Source organism: Squalius cephalus (assembly GCF_949319135.1).
Source record: "Squalius cephalus genome assembly, chromosome: 15".
NCBI lineage: Eukaryota > Metazoa > Chordata > Actinopteri > Cypriniformes > Leuciscidae > Squalius > Squalius cephalus.
In genome coordinates, this window is record NC_137136.1 from 4743498 (window position 1) to 4762500 (window position 19003).

The 19003-nt window shown below is 36.2% G+C and overlaps 1 protein-coding gene across 4 annotated transcripts in view; it reads right to left on the minus strand.

The window, feature by feature from the left end:
* The window catches only part of cdk14 (cyclin dependent kinase 14), a 145654-nt gene that overhangs the window by 22900 nt on the left and 103751 nt on the right, over nucleotides 1–19003 (minus strand). For all 4 annotated transcript variants that reach the window (XM_079895132.1, XM_079895130.1, XM_079895133.1 and 1 more), the window contains 3 exons: nucleotides 17231–17279; nucleotides 14230–14369; nucleotides 8205–8352 (listed from right to left, as the gene is read on the minus strand). In XM_079895132.1, the coding sequence (XP_079751258.1) occupies nucleotides 8237–8352; nucleotides 14230–14369; nucleotides 17231–17279 (305 nt within the window). In that variant the 3' untranslated portion in view covers nucleotides 8205–8236. The remainder of the gene's footprint in view (nucleotides 1–8204; nucleotides 8353–14229; nucleotides 14370–17230; nucleotides 17280–19003) is intronic.

The following is a 19003-nucleotide window of genomic DNA, read 5'->3' on the forward strand; positions in this document are numbered from 1 at the left end:
TCAGTCAGTCTGACTACCTGTCTGTCTGTCTGTCTACCTATCTATCTGTCTATCTACCTAAATATCAGTCAGTCTGACTACCTGTCTGTCTGTCTACCTATCTACCTACCTATCTGTCTATCTACCTAACTATCAGTCAGTCTGTCTATCTACCAACATTCCTGTCTGTCTGTCAATCTATGCATTTATCTTTCTACCTACCTCTCTGTCTATTTACCAACCAACCTGTCTATCTATGTATTTATCTGTCTGACTACCTATCTGTCGGTCTACCAATCTGTGTGTCTATCTGTCTGTCTACCTGTCTCTGTCTATATACATACATACCTGTCTGTCTGTCTGTCTGTCTGTCTATCTATCTATGTATTTATATGTATACCTGTCTCTGTCTGTCTGTCTGTGTAATTATCTGTTTGACTACCTATCAGTCTATCTACCAACCTGTCTGTCTGTCTGTCTACCTCCCAACATACCTGTCTGTCTGTCTGTCTGTGTATTTATCTGAATGACTGCCTATCAGTCTATCTACCAACATGTCTGTCTGTCTACCTACATACCTGTCTATCTGTCTGTCAATCTGTGTATTTATCTGTCTGTCTGTCCATCCATCCATCCATCCATCCATCCACCCACCTACCTAGCATTTGTCTCAATTTGTCTCCATTTCAGAAAATTACAGACAAATATAAGCATCTTCACCTGAATATCAGAAATGAATCACTAGACAAAAACTTTTCTGGAGCGCCAACTTGTTGAGATCTGAAAAGAGTGTCAACAGACCTTCTTCTTTCTGCTCAAACTTTTTAATGACCAAACTCCAGCTGGAGCTTGTAGAGGCCCAGTGAGGTGTGTGTGAGGCGAGCAGGAATCTGACCGGGCGGCTGGCGCTCTTCACAGAAGACGTGGAGGAGCAGCGTCTTCTAGAAGCTCATTAGAGGAGCCCATATGTCTGGAGAGAGAGTGTGAGCGTGTGGGTCTTCGTTTTCATGTCGCACGCCACCGTAGTCGCCTGCCACTTCATGCTCCGCAGCGGCACAAACACTTTCATCTGTAAACGTGATGCGTTATAATTGAGATGCGACCGCCAAGATGCGCTGACGTTTAGCGCCTGATCGAAACGTTTGCAACGCTTTTCCCTGCAGACTTTACACACAGCAATTCAGAGCTGTAATTAGAGAAGTGAAACTCCATCCATCCAACCTAACAGAGGAGTGTGATTTTTTTTGGGACGCTCGTTTGCAGTTGCATAAATAAAACGAGGGAATAATCACACAACTCTTTTTAAAGTTGCTCCAGTTTGGTTGCAGCTCAGAGATTTTGCCATCTGCCTGGGCCTGGGCATGCATCAGTAAGGCCTGTCAACCTTCAAACTTCAAGGATTTGTAAACTTGTTTTCAAACTTTTGCTTATCTAGTTAAAAATTGTATCAATTTCTTTGAATTTCAAATCATTTTAATTCTAGTTCCTTACATTCCAATTTGCAATTTTGCATCCTGTCTGCGATCTCAACTCAAATTCAGGAACTGAATTAGAATTTAAAGCCATTCTCAACTTAATTCTGAATGTTGCACAACCGTGTTAAACAGGCTATAAACAGGTTTACCAATAACTTGATCTAACTTGCTTGTCAAGATACCTTGTACACATGAATTTGTTTCTTTCCAGACCAATAAAACTTGTGCACCCATAACACTGTGTAACAGTGACACAACCACAGCCAATCAGAATCAGAATATATGATGTTTAGATTAGTTTTATGCGGAGCTAGATTCAGACCAATGAGAAGTCATGTTTCTCCATCAATGGCCGCTCCGTTAGCGAAGTGTCTCCACACTGAGGTCGTTTTCACAGTCCCCGATAAAACAAGCCACTTTAACGCCGGCTTAAGAGAGTCTGTGATCCGGATACTTGATTCAGAGTCCAGACCACCGTACAGGAACATTACAGACACTGGAAACTAAAACAATTTAAATTTTGAACATATATTCAAGCCATTTACAGCTCAACAAATTTAAATGAGCTCATTTACTGTACTGTATTTTTTTATTCTTCACTTCTGTATCGACTTTTCATTTTGCTGATGAAAGCAGAGGCTACATAATACAACAGATCATTTACATAATACAATCAAACCCAAATAGATCAAATCTAATCCAACTGAATATTCCATTTTTACTAATAATTCATAAAATCACATCACATTACAGGACGCCTGAATCATCTTACATATGAAAAAAAAAGTTGAGCTTATAAGATACCAAAATATTTTACGTAGGTCTCTAAAACCAGTCAAATCCAGTGATCCGTTCCTCCTCCACATCATCCACCACATAAACAACACTGGTTTTCCACTGAAAGCCAATCAGAATGGAGCTGTCGTTGTCCGTCAGCGTTTGACCTTCTGATGTGTATTGCGACATGAGGCCACACGTTTAGAGAATGTGTGTATCTGTACACACACACTTTGAGGTGTTCACTGTGCCAGTAGAGTGTGTTGAATGTGTAAGTGTGTGTGTGAGTGCAGATAAACAGCCGGCTGCTGTACACACCGGACAGTCTGTCTGTGGCTCTTATCTTCAAAGAGTCAGTGAATCGCTGCAGGCCTGCGACACGCGCCAACTGACCCAGTCAAACCAGTGCCAACCTGGACTGAAAGAGACGCGCGCTAACAAACAAACAGTGCTCTAGTCAACACAGTTCACACTCACAGTGATCAAATCATATCAGAAGTGAACTTCATTGTCTGCACGTCCATTAACTGCATCAACTCTTTTATAATATGTTTTATATTTATTATTATATTTCTTTATTTTCTATTTATATGTATAAATAAAATATATGATATTGTATTGTATAGTTAATATATTTAAAATATAATATAGTATAATTATATTGTTTGTATATATATTGTAAATTTTAAGTATTTAAAAAATAATATATATTATAAAATTTAAAATATAATTTTCTATTATCATTGAGCAGAGTTGAACTCAGAGTTGATGCAGTTAATGGACGTGCAGACAATGAAGTTCACTTCTGAAATGATTTGATCAATGTGAGTGAGTGTGAACTGTGTTGACTAGAGCACTGTTTGTTTGTTTGTTAGCGCGCATCTCTTTCAGTCCAGGTTGGCACTGGTTTGATTTTTCATATTATATATATAATATGAAAAATAACTTTTGTTAGATGCGATTAATCAATTTGACAGCACCGATTTAAATATATATAAAATATATAAAAATGTTATATTTATAAATATGAACATTTTGTATAATACTTTACAAATCAAAATACATGTAAATAATTTAAAGCAGCCCTGTCCACAAAAACAGATATATCTACTGCAGCATTCAAGACTTTAGAGCGGTTTACACGCACTATACACACACACTCTGTCATAGCGCTCATGACATGACATGAATAATGTAAAAGCATCCAGTAACAAAGACAGTCTGTCCAAAACAGACACTCCACACAACAGAATCCATATCAATCACCTTGGGACCTTAATTTATGCTAATGTCATGCAAAGCCATTGCAGCTGATAGGTGGCTTCTTGCATCAGCAGTGCAACTTCCAGAACTATCCAGAAACTTCAGCTATTTGATGTCATCTTTATGAATGCATGTACCTCTGTGGCATTCAATGGAAAAGCCCAACACGTCTAGCACCATCACATCTTTCACTAAATTAGGCATTTTACCATCAGCAAGGGCTTTTCTGTCCCTAAAGAAAGAGAGACCTATAGATCATCCAACCTTTTTCTATCTTTTCTGACCCCAATTTCATCCCAGTGACCCTCTTCTCACTGGCTCTGTGAAGCCCTCTGCCTCTTTTCTGGTCTCTGACAGATATTGTGGCGTAGTGTGTGAGAGAGGCGTGTCATTTAGTCTGCGATGGGCCTGAAGCTTCATCTGTGCTCAATAGCAGCTCTCAAAGCTTCCATCAGCGGCACAAAGGCTGCCTGCTGGGGATTTCCTCTGAAAAGACTTCTGATGAATAATACAAAACTGGAGAACTTGCCCAGGTCTTGGTGGACTTTTCTTGTCACAGAAACATACAGTGGGCCAAAAAATATTATGTACAAAATGGATGAGGACTGTCAAAATCACACGCAGAACATACTGCATCCCATGATCAAAAGAGAAAAAATATATATATATATATATATATATATATATATATATATATATTGCAAAAAGCAACAATTAAATGGTCCTAAAATTAGGTTCTAGATACTGTTGGTCTTCATTTTAAACTATAATCTCAAAAATATAAGAAATTATATTTTCCATAAAAACCAAGCCTAAAAATATTAGATTGTCCTCACAAATTGTTTTTTTGTCTTCCTTTTAAACGACATCACTTTACTCCTAACAAACGTTTTTCCATTAAATGTTTAGCTTGAAATTTTGGGGGGACAAATCTATAAAACATTTCTGCTTTATCTTTAAGAATGAGTTTTCCCTCAAAAATCAAAGAATTATATTTTGCATTAGAAAAATTTAACATAAAAATGATTTAAAAATTCTAAATATTGTCTATGGTTTCACTCATAAAAATCTTTTCATCAATTTTTTGCTTGAAATTTAAATATTGACATTTGAACAAAAATCCCACTTGATTTGATATTTTTTATGTAATATAATGACATTCAGACATCTTTTCATCAAATGTTTTGCTTGAAAATTGAAAATATAAACAAAAAAGGATCTCACTTAATGACATTCAATGACTTTTCAACCAAAATACTTTTTTTTTTTTTTAAATAATTTTGCATTAAGAAAATTAAGCATAAAGATTTTGGATGGTCCTCAAAATATTATTCGTCTTTATTTTAAACTATATCCAATTATTCTACTCCTAACAAACATCTTTCCCCCAAAAAATTGTTCAATTGAAATATGAACTTTAAAATAAATCATACATGCTTCCGTATTCTGCATGTAATTCATTTTTAAGAGTGACTTTAGTGTCAAAACCCTCTTAGGGCCTCTAATGTGAGAGATGTGTATGAAAACATTCAGTCTTTGAAATCTCCCTAAACATGCAGGAAATCTTTGCATGTGACGTCTCATGGAGCGTGAGCGCTTCTAAATCAGATGTGTGTGGATTAGAGGAGCGCCTCTGAGCTCCACGGAGCCTGTCAGGTTGAGAAGGCCGAGCACAAAGCGTGTGATTTCAATATGAATGGTGCGGTGGAGGGAAGGACACGGCTCTCGCAGTGGGGTGACTTCCCTTCTGAGCAGCGTTCTCCATCACAAACACACGCGTGCTAAAAACACACCGCAACTCTGCATGCTGACAAGCAAAACACTTTACTTTCATATCTGCACTTCATGAACATGCCAAAGAGAGGATCACTGCAGAGATGAAATGTTAGGGGACCTGTTATACCCCTTTTCAAAGTCTTGATTTTGTTTTTGGGGTCTACTAGAATAACACATTATTTTTCACATATTCTCCATTGTTGCAGCTCCTCTCTTCCCAGTCTGTCAGTAATGCTCTGTTTAGTTCCTGTCTCTATGAAGCCTCTCCTTCAAGCACAATGTGCTCTGATTGGTCGGCTGGATCAGTGTGTTGTGATTGGTCAAGCACTTTGAACGCATTTGGGAAATGTCACAGCCCTTTCACATTACTAACTAACTCAACCAGGCCCCGCCCTTTATTTTGCATATGCAATTTAAATGAGGGATATTGCGACATGTTCGTTCCCGGAAGAAAACTACATACTTTATAGCTAGGAAGGATCGTGAAACTAGTCTAACAACACACGCTTTACATTTACATTTATTCATTTAGCAGACGCTTTTATCCAAAGCGACTTACAAATGAGAACAATAGAAGCAGTTAAACTAACAGTAGGACAACAATATGCAAGTGCTATGACCCTTCTCAGTTTGATCTAACACAGTACATGTTCATTTAATTTTTTTTTAATAATAGAATAGAATAGAAGAGAAAGTGTTAGTATTACTGGATCAAGTGCTGTCGAAAAAGATGCCGTTTCTTGAAAGTGGTTACGGACTCAGCATAAATGTCCGTAGAAAGCATGTCCGTAGACTCATAAATCTTTAGAAAGATTTACGAGTAATAATAAGTGCATTAGAGACATTGCAAATAAATTGTGGTTATTCAGTATGTACCCAGTGGAATGCTTTACAGACTACTATTTTCCCTAGGGTTGCACAATATATATACAGTATATATATATATATATCAATCAGTATATGGCTTAGTGCGATTGAAAAATTGTACAGGGTGCTTTAATTAAATAAATATATGTGTGTCATTTACACATGTGTAGTTCATGATACAGTGCTTCAAAGTCTGGTTTACTGTAATTCAAGTCATTCTGAGACACTGTGAGCCGCACGTGTGTAAATCAACATACAGTTCCTTCACTCTGAAACCAGCAGCGCATTTATTTATTTGCTGGCAACCAGTCAAAATAAAAGCTTGATGGAACAAATAAAGATGTAAATATTAGTATTGTAATTTTACAGGAAAGTAAATGTAATTTTATTCAATAATCACAATAAAGTCACTGGTTTGAGTTGAGTTAGTCTTGTAAAGACTAAACTCAAGTATGAACGCACAATTCATGCACAGCACCAATTTAAATATATAAAATATATACAAATTTAATATTTATAAATATAAATTCTTTAAAGTAAAAAGTAATTTTTTTTGGCTCTTTTCAAAATTATTTTCTATGCAGATGCACTGCACAACAAAATCACCCCAATCATTCTAGAATGCATGTCTGCGTCCAAAATCACATATTTCCTACTATATAGTAGGTGAAAAACAGTATGTGACAAAAGAATATGTCTAATATAAAAGAGTAGACAAAAAGTAGTCGGATGTCCTACTACTCCTGATCTGATTCTGAAGTGTGCATACGCTGGACACTTTACTATCCCATGAGGCCACAGGAGAGGATCAGTGAATGGCAGTGAAGCGACGTAAGGTATGCCATAATGACAACATGGCAAATGTAGTACAACAACCGAATTATATTCACACTACACACATTCATCATGTATAGATACTTTTTTAGCGCTCGCAGAGCAAGTACTTATTCAAAATAATACTTGCTCAAGAGAGTATGTGATGGATGTAGAGTTATTCAAGTCATCTGGTGCAACTTCCTGTGTTCTTTCATATCGCAGAAAAACAAATATCGCAATGTCAGTTTTGTCCAATATCACACAGCCCTGGTTTTCACCATCAACATGCAACCACACACACGCAGGACTCTCTGCATACATTTGGTCCATCTGCCGCACGTGGAGCGCCTGAAATGATGAGTCTCGTTGTCTCCTTCTCTGTCATTATACTGTGTTATTCTCTAATGCAGACGGGTTGCAGAGGTCCGCAGCTTCCCGGGGCTCCGGCGTAAATCTCCCAGAGCACCTGCCTGTAATTTGACTGCTAATCCCTGTGAGCGGGGCCTCTTCCCCTCCGTCACTGCATTACAGCCATTATGAGCTTTAGCCCACCACATGACATGCTCTCGTACACACCGCAAATTAAATGCAAATAAAGCCTCTTTCTGGATATAATGAAAATGACCTTCGCTGCCCTGTAAGAGTGAATCAGACGCTGATGTATGTTTGGAACGACAGACTAGTGCATTGGTTTATCAATGACTAATACTGTTATCTAAAGAGGGCAGTGGTAGATATGGGCTAATGCAATATTTAATCATAGCAATGGAGATACACACATATACACTGAAATTCAACACTTTTTCACGCTTACATATTCTCAAAATTCAATAAAATATTTGGAAACAAGTTTCTCTTTCTCAAAACATTACATAGTACTTTTCGTATTTATTTTCATCACTATATCTATCATTTTACTCACTCTAACAAACAAATTTCAATTCAATTCATTGCTTCTATAAATCTATAAAATAACCCATTTGCTTTTGACAATGAAAACATTGATTCTTGAATCATAATTTGGTTGAACTGACAAACACTAACTTTGACAAACAAAACAAAAATGCAATCTGCAAGGTCACATAACAACTATGTTGCAAACATCTGTTCAAATGTTGATTGCAAACTGTTTTTAATCAATTGTATGCACTAAATACTTTACAATATGCAATAAACAACATGCTAGTGCCGTTTCAAACATAACCAGAGACGGTCGAACCATAAGAGCGCCCGGAGCATCGTGTGTCGTACCTGTTCGGGTCCCGGCGGGCGGCTCGTCCAGGTCAGTGTTTGCTGTTTGACGTCCCTTTGCCGTGACTGTTGGTCTTACTGCACACCTGGATGCTGTCGCCAGACTCAGGCTGTAACTTAACGGTCGGAACGGTGAAGATAGAAGACACTGAAAAACAACGACAGATTCAGTCTATGAGTCTTTATGCAACGTGTATGAAATCTTCTTTGACAAAAGACAATGGAAAATATAACATCATCATGTAAAAGTACAGAAAGGGAGGGAAAACAATAGTATTGTGATGATGATGATGATGATGATGATGATGACAAGAAAAATATTGTTGAATTTCCTAATTTTAATAACTGTAATAATCAATAACTGAGAAATTCAAAATAGATCCAGAAAGAAATGATGAATCAAACTCTAAAACAAACTCATTCCTTTCTCTATAGGAATTTAAAATAATTACTCAAAAAGAGTTAATTCATTAACCAATCCAGCCAGCATTGAGATAAAAACATTACAAACTTTGATTTAAAACAAAAAAATGTTTAAAAATAAGATAATGTAAAACTTTTTTTTTTAATTAACCATCCCATGAAGTGCTGTGAACTACATATGGGGAATTTTATGACAGTTGTGTTGAGAAGAATAAACACTACAGTAAACCAGGAACAAACTGCATGAGGCACTGATTCATAGATAAACAAGAATATATAATATACATAGTATTTCATAATTAATTCATCAAAGCCATTTCTACTGCGTTATATTCCTGAGGAACCAAATGCCACTATCTCAGATACACACACACACCAGAGTCAAACCCTATTTACTGCATTCAAGAAGCCAGTGACCCTGTAAAGCTGCTTTAAACACTGATAAACCCTGATAAAAACAACCATCTTACACCAAAACTCGAGTGTTATCCGTCATGCTCCCACAGTAACTGTTTCATTGTGATGAGCTCAAAACATCACAGGTGTGTTTGTCATTTCAGAAAGACCCAGATATGTAGTGTCAAAGTACACACACACACACACACACAATATGTAGTGTATACTATTGATTAAAACCAGTATGCAATCAACATTTGAACAGTTGTTTGCGTATATCATGTGTAATATGTGTGTAACATACATACAAATTTATATATATATATGCGCAACAATATCTTACTAATAAGCAGCACTAGTCAAGATAAATATGAGCCATTTCATTTAATAAACGTCATAAATCCTGCTGCATTTTCCGTATCAATCAAAGCCGGAGCTGAAATGTTAATTACTCGTCCAGCTTCCCCCAAACAGCAACCGTTCTCTTTTGTGATTGAACCGCGAGCGTATATGAAACAACAGAATTAATTTTCCCTTCATTCTTCTGCTTGAAAAGCGGCGCTGCGCTCTGTGCGTCAAAGATCCGCCTCCACGCCTGAGTCCCGCCTTCCTCCCGAAAACAACCTGCTGTGAGCTGATAACAGGATTAATTCAGCTCCGACTCCTAATCTGTCAAATTAAAAACCTCATTCTCGTATTCAAATGACTTGCCCGACGCTTGTCTTCCGCAAACGCCTGTTTTCTGTAGCGCGTAACATGTGTAGGACTAAATGTGCCAGTGCTGCAGTTTTGTCTGTCTACTAACCGAGGCATAAAGACGATCAGCGGCTGTGGAGGTCTCACGTGTGGATTATGGATACGTGTCACTTTAGACATGACAAAAGGCCTTGAGGTCTTTTAAAATCCCAAACCAGCCAGAATGACCCGAATCATCAGCAGCAGCTCGATGCTTCTGCAAGTGTTGAACACGAACGCTTTATTAAAGTCGGCATGAAACGGAAGTTGCAATCTTTTCATCCCTATTGTGACATATATCTGAGTGGAACAGCTTCTTGAACAAGAACGAATGTAGGGCGAGGTTTGATTCTGTACAATTACTATTGGTGGATCTCATGTGAGTGACAGGTTGTCCCGCCCTCACGCCAGTAAACACATCATCAGAGAAGAGAAGAGAAGAGAAGAGAAGAGAAGAGAAGAGAAGAGAAGAGAAGAGAAGAGAAGAGAAGAGAAGAGCTGCAAGAGGGAGGGGAAGTTATTTTGATGAAAGATTATGAGGGTACATGAATTCAAAAAAAATTATGTGCGCAGATAAATCAATTATAATAAATTCAGCAAATATTAAGCGTAGCGCCAGTTCTGTCAGGTCACGTTAGTCAAGCCTCAGCTGATCCATGTCTACCTATAGGAATACGACACCTATCACTAGCCGCGTTTCCATTACCCTTCAAATTGTGCAAATTGAAATTGTGAATTGAAAATACGCTTAATGGAACTTAAAAGTTGCAAAAACTCCCATTTATCGCAAAAAAGTTTTTACGCTCGCATGAGGTGGTTTTTCAGGCAATTCGAAAAAGAAATATTTGGCAAAACTGCAGTTTTTGCGCATTTACAGGTCACCTGACATAGATGACGCGGTGTTTTTGGACAGAATACGAGACAGAGTTCTTAAGAATTCATATAAGACAAAATAATTACAGCAATAATGGATTCTAAACCTCAAATAAATGCCACAACCAAGACCTCAAAGCAGATCTGAGGGAGAACACCCAGAAACAACTCATATGTGCCGCTCACAAGTATAAGGGTCGTTCCTTACTATTAATGCTTGGAAAACACACATACATCTCCTTCGATTAATAATAATGGCTAGTGCAGTGGCTGGGATTAGTACATAAACCTCCATTTTGGAATGATTTTACTTATCACGAGATGAAAAAATTAAGTTTTAGTCGCATAACATCGGTTAATGGAAACGCCATAATTTCGCAATAGTTTTTTGTCGACATTTAGAAAAAAACGCTAAAGTTTTGCGCAAATCTATAATGGAAATGCGCCTACTGAATTCATATATAAGCTCCTTCAGTATTATCAGCAGCTATCGCGTTTCCCAGGAGCTAATTACCCTCCTCCATCCCCAGCTCCTCCTCTCGCCCATTCAGGATTTGCCATTCTGATTCCCCTTGAATCAGAATCAATTCTCGAATCATGTTGTACTTTAAAAATCTTTAATTAATGATATCTGCAATACATTCATGTTGGTTCTGTTCTGTATACCCTATAAGGCTGCTCTCCCTGCTCTTATCCATGCTAGGCTAAATGGATGTGCAGGGAGTTCTTGCCCAGAACAAAACCATACCGCCAATCCAAACTGTGTGCTGATTGTCAATCGTATTCGACGATAGTGGTCCTGACAGAAACTGCATAAAAAAAACAAGAATGGTCAATTTTGATTTCATGGTGACTTTAATGTCACGTCAGAGCTGCTAGTTGTCAGTCAGGGATGTTTCGACAGTATCTGGGCTTCGATGCGTCAATGAATGACAAAAAACAGAAAGCTTATAGACCTTATGTAGCCCCGCCCCTTTTCAGCGCTGCGCACGTTGTCTTTGGTCTTCCAGTCTGTATTTTCACAACGATCTTACGTATTCATGAATGAACGGCTCGTTTTAAAATCTTCCCGGTCTACTGACATTTGTTAAGACATCTGCTTTAAACATTACAATCCTCATGATAACTTTCGTTAACTTTACAATAAGTAAATCCACTTCACCAGCGTAATTACTCCTTGACAGTGATGCCATAGAGATATGCAGAGCGACCGCAAAAACGGAAGTTCAAAGACAATATTCTAAAGATGCTGCGCGCTTGTTTCTCTGGCGCATAAGGTCTATAGTGTTTCTACTGTAGATTTTCTGGTAATCTTACATGTCAGATGTCAATTATTGCATCTGTAACACATGCACATGTATTTATCTTCAGTGCTGGGTAGATTACTTACAATTTGTAGTCTGTTACTGAATACAAATGACAAAAAAACTTAACATAATCTATTAAATTACTCACTTAAGGTAATATAATCTAACTACTTTTAGATTACTTTTCACAATCTGTTTATCACATTGCTTTGAATAGGATAATTGTTCCATACTGATATGAAAAAAACTTACTTACAAAAAAAAACTTACTTCAAAGTGGTTTGACTGACAGAAAAGTTTGAAATTTGATATTTACAAAATGTCATGAATTTGTGCATTTTAATGTGTTTGAAAGACCAAAGCCTTCCAAACACAATAATACAGTATATGGTTAAATTCAGAATAATTATGAATATTTCACTGCCATTTAGTTAATGATATGAAATCATGTAATCAATAAAAAGTAACTGTAGTCTGATTTTAAAGTGTAATATAATACAATTACAAGTATTTTATATTTGGAATCTGATTGTGTAATCCAGATTAAATATACTCAGTTATTACCCAGCACTGTTTATTCTCATGTTTAATAACATCACAAAGCACCGCTACTAGTTAAAAAGCATGCTTTTGTTCTTCACTCATTTTTATCAGATTTTCTTTGTTTCAGCTTCTTTTGTTTCTGTCGGACTCTTTGATATGCTGCAAAATTCAAACTTTGTAACAATCTGAGAAACATGCATCAACCAATGAGAATCAAGAATTCAACACTGCTGACAATAACCAATTCCTGCATATTTGCGTTTTGCAAATCAAGAAAAAGTGTCAGTCTGTTGGTCTCCAGGGGAAAGTGAAGCACGTCACCTCATGGAGAAACCTGGAACATGAGTCGTGACAAGGCAGAAACGTGATGACTATGCAATCTTTGTGAATTACCATCAGAGAGAGATCACCATCACCACAATGAGCTCAAACTGAACGGCGTTTGGCATTCAGTTCCAGACACGCATCAATAAAACGGCATGTTTAACAGTAAGAAAGAGCGAGAAGAGACAGAGAGCGTTAAATCCTGATGAAGGAAGGCAGTAGATGAAGGAAACCATAATGGATTCCTAACAAACTGCCTCCAGTATACACTGTACACTAGATCTGATATATATATATATCATATGTGACCCTGGACCACAAAACCAGTCACATGGGTCAATTTCTTTTAAATTGAGATTTATACATCATCTGAAAGCTGAATAAATAAGCTTTCCATTGATGTATGGTTTGTTAGGATAGAACAATATTTGACCGAGATACAACTGTACGCAAAAATCTGGAATCAGAAGATGCAAAAAAATCGAAACATTGAGAAAATCTCCTTTAAAGTTGTCCATTTATGTAGGCGATTGTGCTGCATTCACTCACAAAAATAAATGTTTTATATATTTACAGTAGGAAATTTACAAAATATCTTCATGGATCATGATCTTTACTTAATATTCTAATGATTTTTAGCATAAAAAAAAAATCGATAATTTTGACCCATACAATGTATTGTTGGCTATTGCCAAAAATATACCCGTGCGACTTATGACTGGTTTTGTGATCCAGGGTCAAATATGTGAAAGTGTGAAGTATGCAGTTGTAAATAATAAAAAGGAGAAATAAAGACTTAAATAAAGTTTGATTTATGGCAAGAGACGGCCATAGAATCACTAAGAGATGGATACGACTGAAATGGAGATAGATACATAGACAGACAGACAGACAGACAGACAGACAGATAGATAGATAGATAGATAGATAGATAGATAGATAGATAGATAGATAGATAGATAGATAGATAGATAGATAGATAGATAGATAGATAGATAGATAGATAGATAGATAGATAGATAGATAGATAGATAGATAGAACAATGGATGGATGGATATATGGATAGATAGGCAGAACGATAGATAGAACGATAGATAGATAGATAGATAGACAGACAGACAGACAGACAGACAGACAGACAGACAGACAGACAGACAGATAGATAGATAGATAGATAGATATTAAAAATGGATCGAAACAAATGAAAAAAATGATATGTATATGAATAAAAGGATCCAGTATTCTGTGCAGTGTGCTCTGATTATTTAATACACACTTTTGCATGGCATTATATACTTTTGACAAATGTAGTCGGTAACTGGAGTGTTGCATGCATGCATACTGCAAGATTAGCATGAGTAGTGCAGTACAGCAGTGTGTCAGTGTGGAGTCAGTGTGCAGTGATGTGATGCGGTGGACTCACTGTCGGGCAGATCCCAGAGTCTCGGGGGCAGATGGATGAAGTACTCATGGTGGAGGGCCGCCTGGGCCGAGACACGGTTCTTTGGGAAGCACTGGAGAAATCTGGAAGCCAGCTCTTCAGCATGATCTACATAACCCAGCCTGCCAAAACACACACACACACACACACACACACACACACATATAAACATACAGATGATACAGTGCCAAGATCACCACACACACACGCTCACTGCTCGCATCTCTCTGTCAGCTTCACTCCCGCTGACGTGCGGCTGGAAAAATGTTTGTTGACTTTTTTGGAGTGGAAAATGCAAAGTGAGTTTTCACCCTCAAACGTCCTCTAAATTGCAAAGACAAGGACCGACACAAACACACCTACATTCTGCACTGCAGAACAGATAAACACATGAACACACAGCAGATCTTTAGATGCTGAGCTCTCAATGAGTGTACAGATGTGCTGTGGTCTGGAAATTAAACCAAGATACTGGTAATGATTTTAGGATGGCAAAACTTACATGAATGATTTACATCACAATATAACAAAGATGGTCTGACATCACGGTCTATTTATCTGACAATGACTAGTCTAGTTAATGGTCTGGTCTTCTGTCCAAGAACTGCCTACTTACAGACTGTCTGATTGACATGTGAAGTGACCAATCACAGTTTGCTTGGTGTGTGTTACTTAGGGGCGGTTAATCTGAAATAGCACATATGACAACAATAGACCAGTTTCTGATTAAAAAAAGGAAGTAATTTAGTTTGCACTAAAAAAAAAATCTAAAAAAAAATTTTTTTGAAAGAAATTAATACTTCATCAAGGATCCATTTAATTGATCAAAAGTGACAGTAAAGACAATTATAAAATTACAAACAAATTATATTTCAAATAAATGCTGCTGTTTAAATAAATGTCTTTTATCATTCTATTCATCAAAAAATCCTATAGATATAAAATCTCGCCATTTCCACAAAAATATGATGTTTTCAAACTAGTATGAATACTATACTTATTATCAACTGTTTTCAACATCGAAAATAATCAGAAATGCAGCAAATCATCATATTAGAATGATTTCTGAAGGATCATGTGACACTGAAGACTGGAGTAATGATGCTGGAAATTCAGCTTTGATCACAGGAATAAATTACAGTTTGAAATATATTCAAATAGAAAATAATTATTCTAAATTGTAATAATATTTCACAATATTACTGTTTTTACTGTATTTTTTAAATACATTTTTTGACACTTTTCAGCAGTAGTGTAAAATCAGAATTTTTTCCCATAAATCTGGATTATTTCACAGAAAAAACTATATCGTACAGTTTCGGTTTTTCAATCAGGTATATCTATATTGTGCCCCAAATAAAACCTCAAAAGATCACTTTCAGCTCAACAAATGTCTTGGAAGAGCGAGTTAGTTAGCATGACTGACTGTAAACATGCTTATATATATATATACTGTATAATGGGGTATACTGTATACTGTATATATATATATATATATATATATATATATATATATATATATACACATATATATCATCTGTTCTGATGACACACACACTCATTTGAAGGAAAACCTGTCACTCTACCGAGGCTTGACTCTGTCACATTATGCAAATGATACATGACTGATTGTTCGTTTGCCAGCATTCTCATGTTGCGTAGTGTGTGTTCAGGCCTTAGGCTGAATGTGTGTGTGTGTGTGTGTGTGTGTGTGCTGACTGAACTCCTGAACTATCACACTCACTACTGCCAATGAAAAACCAAATGTATAAAACTACAGATGTATGTGGATAATAAGGCCTCTGCAGCATTAACACATTAAAGAAACATGAAGTTTTCTCAGAGTTTCTGTCCACCAGCGGCACTTTCAGCACTTAAAAATGTGTGTGTGAAACAAGCTCGTGAACGAGTGTCTGTGTGTTTAGATGGTATAATCTATAGGCTTCGGTTTGCGTCTGAAGGTCCCACTCGTGTTCTCGTGCTTCTTCTGCTAGTTCAGACGTGGGTTAATCGAATGAGATCAGAAACTTCACAAAACGTCATCTGATTATGAGGAAAAGACCAAGCTCATTTTACATTTATTTCTCATTTTAACTTTAATAATATTTTTTGAGATGTAATTTGTTTAAATGGTTTTGACTGTTTCCTGATTTACATTAGTTCAAAAGTTTGGGGTCAGTATGCTTTTTTATTTGGGGGGAAATGGTAACAATTTACAATAAGTTTATTAGTTTATGATTTAACTAACAATAAGCATTGCATTTGTTACAGTATTTATAATTTTTTATTAACATCAGTTAATAAAACACAGTTAATCAGCTCAGGTCCATTAAATAATATTAACCGATCTTTTACTATAAATAATGTACTAGTGAATATTGAATTTAACATTAGCTAAGATTAATAAATGCTTTAGAAGTAACATTGTTAGTTCATTTTGTTGTTTACTAATGTTAACAAATGTAACTTTACTGTAGTGTTCCCGGATATTGTAGTTTTAAAAAAGTGTCACACCGAAGGACTATTTAAGTGAACCTATTGCTCAGATGTTGCTTTTTCATAGTTTTCACTGATGCTTCATTTAAGGATCAACCTCATCTCACATGTTTCTCCTAAAAGTATGAGTATTAAGCTATAAAAAATAATGTGATGTGAAATGAATTTGATGAGAAATGTCACATGGAGATTTCTGACTTCCAATTGATTTTGATTTGACTGAGCACGGTTTTCGGCATTGTCAAGATCTTTGCTGAAACTCAGGAGAAACATCTGAGAAGTAGATGATTTAAGCAAAAGTCTCCATTTTAGTTCAGTGTCTTGCAGGAGAAATAACTGAGATATTCAGATTTCAGGTTATTTGCAATAGAAAATGGTGAAAACCTATGAGCATCTAGAACACACTTTGCCATTCACACAAAAGAAAAATGGGTGTTATAAAAAGCTATACAAAAACTCATAATAAAAAATAGTTGTGGTCACTTACTTATTCCAGGCTTGTCTGAGTTTCTTGGGACTGTAGACAGTGAAGCGATCTGCAGATGAGAGACAAACGACAGATGAATAACTCTTCTGCTCACCAAAACGCCATTTATTTAATAAAAAATACAGTCAAAACAGTAATATTGTTAAATATTATTACAATTTAAAATGACTTTTTCATATGTGAATATATTTTTCCTGTGATCAAGGCTGAATTTTCAGCATATTAGTCTTCAGTGTCACATGATCCTTCAGAAATCATTCTAATATGATGATTTGCTGCTCAAGAAACATTTCTGAATATTATCAATGTTGAAAACAGTTGTGCTGCTTCATATTTTTGTGGAAACCGTGATAAATCCTTCTTAGTTAGGTTAAGTTAAAAATCTTTTAACTTTTAATCATTAACATTTTGATCTTATCTTTACTGGCACTTCTGATCAATATAATGTGCCCTTGTGGACTAAAAATAATGATTTATTAAAAAATAAAACTGTTACTGACCCCAAACTTTTAAACAACTTTGGTCAGTGTGATCAAATAATCAAGTCAAGAAAGAAATTATATTCTGCACAGCTGATATTCATTCATCATGCTGGATATTATATTAATATTTTGAAATTGTTTTTATTTTTATATTTTCCATTTCTAATTTTAGTTAAAGTTTTAGTAATTTTGTTGTGCGTTTTATTTTATTTTTTTCATGTTGCCTTGTCAACAAACTGAAATAAAAAAAAATTAGGTAAAGTTTATTTTATTTCAAGTAACAAAAATGTTTTTTTTCCTGGCTTTGGTTTTAGTTTTAGTTAACTATAATAACCCCTAAAGGTATTCTATAGTACAGAAAATGTGCGTACTGCACAGTAAACATCCTCTATCCTCTTTGTTCTAGATGTCGATTCATTAGTTTGGCCTCCTGCGGACTGGATCAATACACACCATCCGCTCGGGCATTCAGGTATGAAACATCAGTACACACACACACACACACACACACACACACACACACACACACACACACAATCAATGCCCCTTATATAAACCCAGCAGCTCTATGACCTGCAATTAAACATCCCAAACCCCGCAACCAATCGCTAACACTTCATCAAGAGTGAGTATTCAACAACAGCACACTGGGAGAGTGGAAGCATATTTACATAGCAGAATAACCCTATTATTTGATCTAAACTGCCGTCTCAGCTGGTCTTCGTGAAGAAGAGCAGTAAACACTGTCCTCTGCTGCTACAACACTGAACTACACCTCTTCAACATTTCTAGATGATATTAGGAAAGAGACTGAAGGACAAACACGCACTGCTCATTTTTTAGCTATTTCACTTCCACAACATGTCTTCTTAAAATACACATTTAAGTGTTATCTCTGATGAATCTCCACTTCTCAGCAGAACTTGCAAACACCAAACTTCAGTTTTATTCCTATCTATATTCTGAAGGTGTTTCTTACTATATCATTCGCCTGATTTATATTTAAAAATAAATCCTAAAAACCTGGTGAAAATGTTTGCAATTCTTACTGCAATCAATCAAATGGGAAAGTATGGTGATATCTACTCATCTATCTTTTTTTTTTTTTTTACCCTATTCAACCTCAAGCCATTATGACTTTCAAAATGCAAATAAGGCTTCATCACAGAATAACAACCTCTTTCACCTTTATCGATTACATGTATTGTTGATACTAGAGACTAAAAGAGCGTTTTAAAAGTTTAGCTGATGGTGTTTTATTGAGATTTACTGTCTGCGAGGCTTCACTGGA